The sequence below is a fragment of the Sceloporus occidentalis genome, unplaced genomic scaffold (genome assembly GCF_023333645.1).
Source record: "Sceloporus occidentalis isolate IW3139 unplaced genomic scaffold, rSceOcc1.0.p SCAF_2, whole genome shotgun sequence".
NCBI lineage: Eukaryota > Metazoa > Chordata > Lepidosauria > Squamata > Phrynosomatidae > Sceloporus > Sceloporus occidentalis.
Genome location: NW_028316982.1, coordinates 88420635 through 88433454, shown reverse-complemented (window position 1 = coordinate 88433454; position 12820 = coordinate 88420635). Strand labels below are relative to the sequence as shown.

The 12820-nt window shown below is 38.8% G+C and overlaps 1 protein-coding gene across 2 annotated transcripts in view; it reads right to left on the bottom strand.

Moving 5' to 3' along the window:
• Window positions 1–12820, bottom strand: part of LOC149318655 (adhesion G protein-coupled receptor A3-like) — a 480532-nt gene that overhangs the window by 412736 nt on the left and 54976 nt on the right. For both annotated transcript variants that reach the window (XM_089510223.1, XM_089510222.1), the window contains exon 2: window positions 6565–6636. In XM_089510223.1, coding sequence (XP_089366349.1) covers window positions 6565–6636 — 72 coding nt within the window. The remainder of the gene's footprint in view (window positions 1–6564; window positions 6637–12820) is intronic.

Genomic DNA, 12820 nt, shown 5'->3' with positions numbered 1-12820 from the left:
GAGAGTCACTCAAGTTCACCCAGTGAGTTTCCATGGCTGAGCAGGGATTTGAACCCTGAATCACCACTCATACCACTACACCACTCAGTCCCTCATTAGATAGTAACCAATTTATTATAAGCTTTTCTACAATCCATCAGGTTTTATCTGTATTGATATTATGACTAATTGTATAGATACATTGTGTATTTGATGGACCTGTGAACCGCTTTGATCACCATGGAAAAGCGGTATATAAATAATATTATTATTATTATTATTATTATTATTATTATTATTATTATTAGGTGACTCACTGTCCTACTGAAGCCTGGTAGTTGCAGCTGCCTGGAGAAATCTAAATATAATCTAAAGTTAAACCTGGGGAAGTAGTCCAGTTGTGAATATGATCTAAAGACAAAATCATGAGTATTACTAGGGTAATACACAGTGGAAGTCAACAAGAAAAAAAGTCAATTAATTAATACACAGTGGAGGTAAACAAGAAAAAAAGAGTCAATTCATGAACAAGAGTATTGTGAACAAGGACTCAAAAACAATCAAGGTTCACTAGCCATATGGGTAATGTAGCAGTAGGACCCATACTATTTTAGGTATAGAAGGCCTAATACTGAGGTAAGAGTAACATGTACCTGTACAGCCTTGTCCCCAAAACATCTTGAAACAAATCTAATGGCTTCTGATTCTTAAAGAGCCCTTCTATCTCTTCTGGAATATTTCTCCTGAAGATTTATCTTATTTCTGAGGAGTCTAGTGTTTCTTGGCCCTTTACTATGCTAACAGAAGTGTTCCTAAATCCATACCTTCTGGGACTAGTGTTTACTTGGGCTGGGTAAATTTATTCTTGATGATGACCATTGGTGAGGAAGGCCCTTGGGGTCCCTGTCCAAATATGGCTCTGGGTCTGCTGTTCTGAGGGTCCTGTCTAACTGTGTGTGTTGGCGGCGGGCGGGCGGGGGGGGGTCTGTGTAACTTGCTAAATTCATGACCTACACATTCTTCTCCTTGAGCCAGCCATAACTCATAAGCGTCTGCTACAATCTATTGGTTAATCTTTAAGGAACAATGATAAAACAGTAAGTTTTATAACTAGAATATGACAACTTACCTTTTTTCCTTTCTAGCAGAAACCTTTACTTCAATTGGTTAGAAAGCACATAAGGGTTTGGAAAATTTGGAGAGCTCTAAAATTAGATTCTAAATGAAGGACTTTATATAGAAAATAAATCTGTTTTCATCATAAATCCTAAATAATATCCCTTTCTCAGTTCTACTGAATAAAATGGTTAATGTTTTATGGCTTGTTGAAATTAACTGTTCTGATTTTGATTGCATTAGTTTATTTAGGTGCCAGCATGTTGTAGTGGTCTGAGCATTGGATTATGACTCTGAGGTGTAAATCCCTGCTCAACCATGGAAAAACCACACAGGCAACTCACTCTCTCTCAACTTTAGAGCTACAAACTCCCTCTGAATAAATCTTGCCTAGAGTTGTCATAAGCTGGAAACAACATGATGGCATATGACAACCAAGTTTATATCTATTTTAATGTCATATATGCTGTTTTGAGAACCTAAATCCCACTGACACTATATAAATATAGGTTAGCTAACTAATCTGTATTTCCCTCACACTTGGTATTTTTATCAGATAATATTAATGTTGCTTAATATCTGAGTGCTTAATAAAGGATAGGGGGAGGGTGTCAGCCTCAACATAAAGGACAGAAAATCCAGTACAAACTACAGGATTAAAATGCATATGCTTTTACCATATATACTTGTCTATAAATTAAAAATTTATGCTCAAAAATTAACCCTGAAACTCCAGGTCGACTTATTTACGGGTCACTATGGAAACATGATGATAGCTCTTTCAGATTTCTCCATGGAGAAACCCCATGGACAGGGGTTTAGCAAAAAAGAGCCAAGCAGAAAGAGTCCTGGGTGATTGATTGATATTGCTGTTAATTTAAGAGACCACCTCCTGTCCTCGTGTCTGGCTGAAAGGAAAGCTGAAACTACGAAGAAATGCCTCAATGAGAGTCACTCTTGCCATACGCACACATACACACACTAAAGGACCTCCAAGTTTTACCCTCAGCCTATCCACATGTCATGGTAATATCCATAATTTTGGCCCCAAAACCTGACAACTTATACATGAGGTCAACTTATAGTTGAGTATATATGGTAATCTAAATATAGTCTGAGATTTTAATATATAACTTCATTCAGGCTGCAAAGGGATCTTGTAGCACCTTTGGGGCTAACTGAAAGAAAAAGCTGGTAGCATAAGCTTTCAAAGACTTAAGTGTACTTCCTCAGATGCACCCTTGATTTTAATCTATGGTTGCATCTACACTGCAGAATTAATGCAGCTTGATACCACTTTAAATACCATGGCTCAATGTTATGGAATTCTGGCATCTGTAGTTTTGTTAACCATCTCTGTCAGAGAGTTCTGGTGTCACAACAAACGACAATTCTTAGGATTCCATAGGATGGAGCCATGGCTGTTAGTGGGTTCCAGCTGCATTTAATCTTCAGTCTGGCAGCAGCCTATGAAAGCTTATGCTACCACCTTCTTCCTTTCTTTCAAACAGGTCCAAAATACACTCCAATTTAAGACCGCTTTAACTCCCTTGGCTTAATGCTAAGCAATTCTGGGAACCGTAGTTTTGTGAGACATTTAATGTTCTCTGTAAGAGAGCTCTGGTGCCATAATAAACTACAATTCCCAGGATTCTCTAGCACTGTGCCAGAACTAAGTGGTCTCAAACTGGATAATTTCTGCAGTGTGTTTTGGACCTTAGTATCAAAGGTGTACAAGAACCCTTTGCATACTAATCCAGAATAACATGACTATGGCTGAAAACAGATGATCCTAAAGGAGCGGCTCTTGCACTGCCCCTTTGCTCACCGGATTGGGGCCAGCATTTTTCCAGTCCCAAAAGAAGCGCCAAAGTGCCACTCCTTTTTAGGATGAAAACAAGTTGCCCTTGACACCGCTGCAGCTCTTCTGTGTTTCTTCGGTGTTTGTTGCCATTTGCTAGAGAGAGTCCAAAGACCCACTGCATTTGCAAGGAGAAAGAGAGTGTGTGGTAACTGGTGCTTCACTGATGCCCTTGCTTTGTTCTTTACAGCATTTGTTACATGCTCCTAAATTGTACCCTCCACTTATCCACTGGTCATAACAAAATCCATAATTTTGGCCTCAAAATCTGGCCTTGACGTATATATGAAATCGACTCATACATGAATATATACATTATGTTGAAAATGCAGATAATATAGACATGGTAGAACAAGACAGGCAAGCAGAAAATAATGGTTGGTCTGGAGAGGCACTGGCAAAATTTAATGTTCAGAGCAACCAATCAGAGACAGACTGGCAAAAAGGTGGGGGCCTGCCTGATGAGAGCTATAAAAAGGAGGGAAAGCCATCCAGAAGGAGGAGTGTGTCAAGAGCTGCCGGGAGTGCAGATGGAAATGAGAGATGATCCTTAATGTGATTCAGACTCCCGCGAAAGGAGGAAAGGTTTAAAGGACAAAGGAAGTGCAATCACACGGGAAGTGTGTCTTAGAACTTTATCGTACAGGGCTCCAGGCAGTGATGACAATGGGACAAAAGGAGCCTGACAGGGAATGGAATGAGTGGGGGACGCATTTTACCGCACACAAGGAAGTCACTCACTCGTTCCGTTCTCCTCTCTTCCACTCCCAATCCATCCCCAGAGGGGGCAAACTGTTCTAAACAATTCTAAAAAATCGCCCCCTCTGGAACAGATGGGGAACGGATGGGGAACGGAACGGAACGAGTGAGGGACTTCAGTGTGCCGTAAAGTGTGTCCTCCACTCGTTCCCCCACTCGTTCCTGGCCCCTTGTCATCCCTGCCTGGAGAAACAAAGTGCAACAAAGTTCTTAAACTGCCAGGAGTGTGGTTGGAACTGCCAGGAGTGCAGTTGAGAATAAGAGATTAGCCTTAATGGGATTCAGATGCCCATATAAGGAGGAAAGATTTTAAAGGACAAAAGAAGTCCTGTGAAATAAGTTAATGTATTATGTTCTTTGAGCAGTGGAGAGCCAATTAAGAGAATGATCATATCCACCTTATTCTGTGGAATTGTGATTTATGAACAGAAATAAACTTTCACGGAATTTATACTCCTAATGAATGAGCCTCAGTGGATGGTGTGTGTGTAAAGAAATAAAACACAGTTTGAAGTGTAACTGAAGTCATTGAGTGTACTGGGAAAAAAAGTTGATTTGTAACAAGTGAAGTGAGGTACACATTGTAATAACAAGCCTTGAGAACCAACTACCAAAAGATACTATCGTAAGATCTGTCTGTAAATAAAAGTTATTTTCTTTTTGTTCACAAAAGAGAGGGCTGAAGTGATTTATAAGTAACAAAATCAAAAACACACTACCAAGAATATTAAAAACACTTAATAGTAGAGAAACTGGAGAAAGTGGGAGGAGGAAGGGTTAGAGAAATAGTTCGGATGGAAGAAATGCCTCAAACTATTTATGATATGATAAGGAGAAGAATCCTGTGGAGCCCAGTGGTCACAGTTGGCTTTGAGGCCAGTTATTTGTGGGTTCCTGGCTACACTGATAACAGTGGAACAGAGAGGTTTCTGTATCTGCCCAGTGATGTCTTACAATAACAACACAATAAACAATCTGGTCTTCTTCTTCAACCAGTTGTAGTGTGGATATGGAATCATACTATACAGTGCAATATACTTAGATGTCCTAGCCATGGGTAAAAATGCTTCTAACCTCATAGAACCATATTTTCCTATAGTCCTAGATACTCAGTAAATTAGGCATGGCTTTTGGCTTGGGTTTTGGCATGGGCTAGTTTTTTTAATCAATTTCATTCTTGGTGTCCTCTTATGGACAATTGTGACCTCAAATTAAATTAGGCAAAGATATCAATGTTGCATTTGAATTCCATTAACATCAGGGTCTTTAGCCACAGGAGCCTTTAAATCAAAGAAAGTCTGTAATCTTACAAATTAAATGAGGTATGCCTAAAGTTGCTAGCTGTGTTGCAGCATGCACCAAAAAAGAAAAGAAAACAAAGAAAAAAGGAGAATCCAGTTTTTAAAAAAAAAAAAAATTGTGTACATCTAAAAATATTACCTTAGCACAAATTGTAAAGGGTCAACAATGCAGTTTAAATATTAATAAAAATATATTAAAGCTGGACATTTTATCTTGAGCAAACCTCAAAGAGGTTGCATATAAAAACAGTGGTTATTACCCATCATGGTGGTGAAGATTCTGAAGCTGGAGGTTTTTTTGCCAAAAGCTCCATTACAAGAATAATTTTTGGAAGAACCATGTAAAATTTCTTTTTCTTGGAACATCAGGGGCTATTTTTACATTCATACAGTATAATTATCCAGAATGACTACTTGTCACTTCATAGAATGAAAAATTTATCTAAGCAGTGTGAGCACATTATTCAACACAGTCTTCAGGAAAATGGAGAGAATGCTCTCTTTCACATAAAAGTAGTTTAAGATACAAATCTAAAGCCACGACTCATTACCATTATTCATGGGCTGACATGAGTTGGCAGCTGAGTATTTGGCCTCTGTTTTTATTTATGTTGGCTCAGGACAGAACTATACATTACAAAACAAGAGGACTCTCGATCAGTAACAAACCTATTTCATGTTCCCCTCCTCACTTCTGTAAAAAACAGTATACCTCTCACTGTTCCTAACATGATTAGACTTCTACATCATTGGGTTCCACTGGCAGGAATTCAGAAATGATGCCAATATGAGGTCAAGATATGAAGTCTTGCAGAAAGCAGAGACAACTTGACACATGGATTACATTTTCAGCAGCAGCCCAGTGTTTGTCATAACATGCAGTCTTGTCCTCCAGTTCTTCAAAGCATGATGACAAAGGTCCAAAACACACTGCAGAAATAATCCAGTTAGAGACCGCTTTAACTGCCCTGACTCAGTGCTAGGGAATCCTGGGAATTGTAGTTTGTTGTGGCACCAGAGTTCTCTGACAGAGAAGGCTCAAACACTACACTTACCAGAATTCCCTAGCATTGAAGCGGTCTCAAACTGGATTATTTCTGCAATATGTTTTGGACCTGCGTTCAATTGAGAAGACCTGTACAAATCATTAATCTCTCCTATGTGTGTATTACTATTGTGGGCAAGCTATAAGTCAAATGCTGCTTGGTCTGCATATACAGTATTGATGTCTAACACAATAACACCATTTTGTAACTGAAGAGTTAATTTTACCATTTAATATATCCTAAAGCAAATTAATTTTCACTTCTCAACCTTCACTTTGACAGGATATGGAAATGCCCATTTCCCCCTTTTGCTTTCATTTATTCTACATCCAAACTGCCATTATTGCTTTTCAGGCACTTATTTTATTTATGTTTCTTAATTTGAAAACCCCACCAAAAGCCATAATCCAACACACATTTAAGAACTTTTCAGTTATATTGAATATTTATTTGAACATTCAATGATTAAAGAAAGATTATGAAAAGAGTAGGAGCTACTCACAATCTCTCTAGGGATCTAAGTCCAATGAAAGAGTTGTTCTTTAACCACAAGATCTTGTTATTACTCAGAATTCTGAAAAAGAGAAAAAGGAAAAAAAATGTCAATAGAACATGGTAGCAATTTTACTGATTAAAAACATGCAATTACAGTAAGCCACAGTTGTGTAAATCACTAATCACAGATTGTTCTGCTCCGTCTGCCCTTCATTTTAAAGCAGTAAATAAGATAAAAACAACCATTTACAAACAATTACATGATCCCATTTAATAGGAAAAAGTACAATGATTGGTAAAACAGAGAATAGCTTTTAACACCTGCACTTGAACAATTTATTTAATGACTATGTAGTGATTTTAGAATGCATATCAACAGTAAAAACTGTGTCCATCCAGTTTAACAACATTTAATCCCCAAACCTTTATTACAAGCTTTCTTTACTGTGTTTATTTGTATAATCTGATATTGGATCCACCAAGATTAAATCAAACATCCCTTTCCCAAGCGCAGTGGGAATTAAGACAGAGCAACTCTTGAGTGTAGGGAGGCGAATTTTGTCTTGGTTTATTCTTTCATAGTAAACAAGAAATGCAAAATAAAACAAAACAAAACAAAACTCTCTTTGCCCCCACACAATGAGAGTTTGGCTATTGGTATCAGACAGATCTTGTGCATGTTGTTCCTTTCTCTAAATCTACAAACTTTAAAACTCTGATAAAAGTTGCATGGAATGTTACACATAAGCATGAGTAGTTTGCACCTTTTTGATCAAGCCACTTGCCCTTTTCAACTTTCTCTGTCTAGATGCTTAGGTAAAGAATGAGAAAAGACACTAATTCTGTTGAGATACTTTAAAAACAGATCACAGAAAATATGACACTGCCTTGTGCTTTGTCCTTACGCTCACGGCACTGGAGAATCCTCAACAAGATGTCTCACTATGTCAAAACATTCTGTCTCAACCACAACCAAGACAAAAGCAAGATTTTTTTCACATCCTTGATCGAATGTACACTGTAAATCTTTATAAATAACTAGAAACTGATAAAACAAGCCTTTATTCTATGTAATATAACTATCTCTTCTCATACTTCTCTTATGAAAAGTGAGAGTGGTGGCTTCTTAATTGCTGCTATCATGAGACAAAATGGAGTCAGAAACATCTATGAGGGGTTCCCCCCCCCTTAATGTATTTATTTATGTATGTATGTATTTATTTATTTATTTAATATCCTGCCATTCTTCTTGCACAGGTACAGCTAAAAGAAACTATTAGAACAAAACTTTAAAAATAATTAAACAATTTTATTTTTTAAAAAATCATAAAAATTCGGCTGAAAACATATTGAAAACATAAACGATCAAAACACAGCCCTATTAAAAGCCCTGGGAAATCACTCAAATCTACCAGCTAATCCTGTTTTGTCCAGACCTGGAATACCACTTAGTAGAGAGGGATAAAATTCTTAAGATACTAAATAAAGTTTCAGATGAATCAGATTTGGATTTACATTCTCTAGGCTAGAATGGATTATCCAGAACAAGGGAGAAGGGAGACCCTCAGGTGCATGCACAAGAAATTGAGTTGAATTTCAAAAATACCTAGGGCAAAATACTCTGTTTAAGACACATTGGAGTCATTAAAAAAATCCTATGTACAAGTGTGTCCTCACATTTCTGTATCTTTATAATAAGGCAGGTCACAACATATATTAATGAACTCTAACAGATAATGCAAAGATATTATTCATTCTATTGTCATACGATGCAGGAGAGAAATCACTGTATGATAGGTAAAGAGTGTTGGGGATGTTTTATGCATAATTGACAAGAAAAACAGTCAGCCATAATGACATTTTTTGCATTTTTGGACATCTTTACCAAACATTTTATCTCTCAAATGCTGGTAGGAGCAGGGTGCTGCTGCCATAGGTCTAGCAAAGTTGTTGGCCAGCCCAGGAAAAGGAGGCAGAGGTAGAAGCAGTGGTAGTAGCAGAGGCCACAGAGGCCTCCCTCTCCCCAGAAGGGAAGAGAGGGCAAGGCAGGCAGCAGTGTGCCAGGCAGTCAGGCCAGGATAGAGGGTGATGAGGCAGGTAGGAGGGGGATGGCGGATAGCAGGAGACCTACTGCCACTTTTCCTTCTGCCACCCCTCCCCTCATGCTTGTTTGTTGCACATCCCTGTCCTGACTTTTGTGCAGTAAATTAGCAGCAGCTAGAAAACATCCTTGCCTGTGGGGATCTGTTATGACAAAGGTGTTTGTCAAGCAGTCCAGGTCAAGGGAGGCAACAAGAATCAAGGTCAACATAGTCCAAGGGTCAAAGAAGCCAGTAAGTCTGAAATATGAAGTGCAGGAGTCTGGAAACAGGTATCAGGGACAGGAATGCTGGCCAGGAAACAGACGTGTGTTGCTTCCAGCACTAACCTTAGGCAGACTCAGCTCTTAAATGACCTGACACCAGCTGGTCCTAATCAGATCTACCCTGTTGCTGTTTGGCCTGCAGCCTGGCTGGGTGTCTTTGCTGTATACATTTCTTTCTCCTTCTCGATTGAGGATTTAGGGCTCCAGCTGTGTCCTCTGCCTCATCAGCAGGTGAGTCTTGCCTTTGCCCTACTGGCAGAGGCTGCACTTCCACCAGATGAACTAGCTGGTGTTCTTCAGCAGGGAGAGCTGGCTGAGGCTGCTCTGAAACAGGGAGAGCTACGGGATGTTCTCTGTCTGGAAGATTTGCCTCCTCATCAGACTCTTCCCCTGGGTCCCAGTCCTGCAGCTCCTGGGCTATGACACTCCCAACCATGCAGGGGGATGCAGCACCTGGCACTTCCTGCCAGGTGAAATTTGGGGCATCAGGGTGAAGCTGCTGTAAGGGTGATAGCAACAGCAGCATTGTCATCCACTTCCATGCCCATCCTCCCTGTTTCTGCAAGGCCACCTCACACCCATTTTTGCTCCAAGGGATATGCGGGGGGGGGGGGAGGGGGACCAAAACTTGAGCTCACTTTGTTGACAAAACAACTGTGTCTAAAGTGTTCAAAATTACAAGGGGCCATTTCATAGGGTACACAGAAGAAAATCTAGCTTTCCCATAAAGTACATATGTTTCAAAAGGTATGATCAGTCATGGTGTCTGTATAATCTAAGTATTTCATGTATAACTTATTTACTAAATCACGGAAGGCACAAAACTGACAGCCAAAGTATTCATGGCAAATGACCATGCAAGCATTGTTTTAAAACCTCAAGTGAAGGATCATTCATCACTCTTTAAGGCAGTCTGTTTCACTGTCAAGCATCTCTTACAACAGGATGCTATTCTTAACATTTAGTCAAAATCTCCTTTCTTGTAATTTGAATCCACTTAGTCTTACACTCATGTAAAACCTGGTTCTTCACCAATGTTTCAAGGGACCAATCACTATGGCTTGCCTCTGACCTCCTAGGTCATAAATTTCTGTACTGAAGCACTGGCTCTCATAGTTCGCTAAGATATGCTGCTTTTATGATATGGTTGAAATCTCTGTATTCTTATATTTTTTAGTCTTGTTCCTAGGAGTGCACTGGCTTGGAAAAGGCAGAGAGAACAGTAAAGATGTTGTTTTTTTTAAAAAAATGAATGAGACTGAAGTCTGTATTTTCATATGTTACATATCTGGCTACAGATGGAATGCACAGCTTTTTCAGCAAAGGCAAAAGTCAAGTAACATGACAGAAGTTTGATCATAGGTCAAACCTCTTCCATATAAATTAATCTATTAACCTTAGCACATTTTTCCTTACAAAAGCAACTGAAAGATTCCTTTTTAAAAGGCCACCATTAATTTCTATACCCATTTTCCACTCAATGGGGTCACCTGCTTGTCTATGAATGATCTGTCTGTGAATGAGAATGACAAAATCTAGTAGCGTCACAGAAAAAATTAAGCACAGAATCCAACTACTCTCACTGCTTTTTATTTTAATGGACCAAGGACTATGATAATGATGGCTCAGACGTAAAAAAGTGAATCATATTTTAACAACAAAACAATACCAAGATTTATAAATAAGTCAAAGCAGCAAGCTGAACATTTATTTCTGTAATTATATATTTTATAACTTAGATTTCAATTAAACTTTCAGCACGTTAAACAGAACAAATACCATCCTCTCCATCTTTTATGCAAGGATATAAGAAAAGCTTTGTCTCAAGCCTGAAGGTCAACAGACTGCCGTTAATTTGAAACAATGAGAAAATACATTCCAGAGTCTAGGGCCCTCCATTGAAAGGATCTTGAGTTGAAGCCCCTGCCCTCAAAAGTAAGGAATGATGTCACAAGTGACTCTGAATGTCTTGTGTATTTGTTATTATTCATAAAGATAGGCAGAGGCTCAAAACCAGGAGATGCAAGACAAATGAGGCCACATCAGACTGGAAAACAGTGTGCTCTTGTGCTCCAGACCCCCCGCGTAAGCCAAAAAACGCATATGCTCGAGCCCCATTCACTTGAATGGGACTTGTGCACACAGCGGCGCAGAGGAGCGCGCGCACCATGGGCGCACAACCCATTCATTTGAATGGGACGCACCGCCCCGCACGGCTCTACACAGGTTCTCAAGATTCTAAACAGTCTTCTCTCAGTCTCAGTCAGAGTAACAGACTCCTCTGAGTGAGGTAAACAGTCTCTTCCTGCTATATTAAAGGTGGTGAGATTTCATCTTTATACCCAAACCATCACCAGTGAGGTTAGGATTTAGTTTGTTATGTATTTACTTATTAAAGTAATTATTATTTGTTTTTAAACTACAAACTGCATGTATGGAGTAAGTCTTAATTCTTTAGGAAGGCAGATTTAGAATAAATATTCTGACCCACACTTTTGCTATTCTGCTAGTGAAAGCTGAACTCTAACAAGTTTAACTTTCATAGTTACATACTTTTCCCCTTTAAAAAGATTAACACCCTGGGAAATTCAAACTGCACCCCACACAAGCCCATACATTTTTAAAGAGAAGCCCACTATGTAGAGCTATAGGTCTGCACTAGAAAGTGAATGAGGGAAAGAATAGCACTATAAGTCATGCCTATATCAACAATACAGCTGCCCATTTGAAAATTAATGTAAACATTGGAGTTTCCAAAATGTGCAGATTTTCAGTCTTCACTAAGTGTAAATCCAGCAAGTAATCATGTTTCACAAACAAGACTATGACAGATTGCAACAATATGCACAGATATAAGTACCTTATACTTAACTTAGGGCAATATGGCCCAGTTTGTAACCACAAAAATAGTTTAGTTGCAATTTTATGAGAGCAGCTCTCTCTATAAATTCCTACATGACAGTAGGAATGTCAAACACATCAAAGCATACCCCCTTTTTACAGGTATTGCACTGGTATTATTTAAATGTTAGACCTTCATTGATAGTTAATTTTCACAAGTCAATTGATAAGTGAAACTGTACAACAGAAAGAGACAAGAGAGGGGAGAGTGAGGGGAGGAAAAGAGAGAGGAAAGAGAAAGAGAGATACTGTTGTTGCAGTTATTCTTCTCTCACATTAGGTCAAGCTCAACTTTCAAAGCATGCTATGTCCCACAAGAATCATTAGGAGATAAATCCAGGATTTCAATTGTTCTTTAACCCCACCACCCAAGAAGTTGTTATGATTTTTATCTGTTCTATTACATTCTCTCCACCAATTTTTCCCCAAGTTCTTCACAGGGTCCTTTGAATCTTAAACAAATCACTTTGCCCACAAATACCATTTGTCTTCAGTAGGCACCGTACTACCCCCACTGTTACAATTTATCTTCTACAGACCTATTCAGTTTTCTATTTTCAGCTTACTTTCACAACCTGGCAAAAATGTTTATGAACTTGGGGGGGGGGGGGGGGGCTCAAGTGCAAAATTCTTCTTACACTGTGGTTCCTAAAAATCACAATTAATACAATGAGCTGACATCATGAAAATAATTTGGCCTACGACCCATCTATGTCTGCCTGCCCATTTCATCCACTTCCATACAGTAATTTAGAACATAATTTATCTGAATTTGCTACTTATACAAACAGTTGCTTAATGCAAAGCAAAGAATGTGGATGTAGTTTTCCTCTCCATTAGAATCAACAGCTTACAAAACATGCAATTTCCAAAAATATATTATTATAATCAACAGTCCTGTATAACATTTCTTCTTTGATCTGACTCATATAGTTTGCAATAATTATATTAGACCAGTGGTTCTCAAATTGTAAGTGCAGGACCCGGGGGGGGGGGG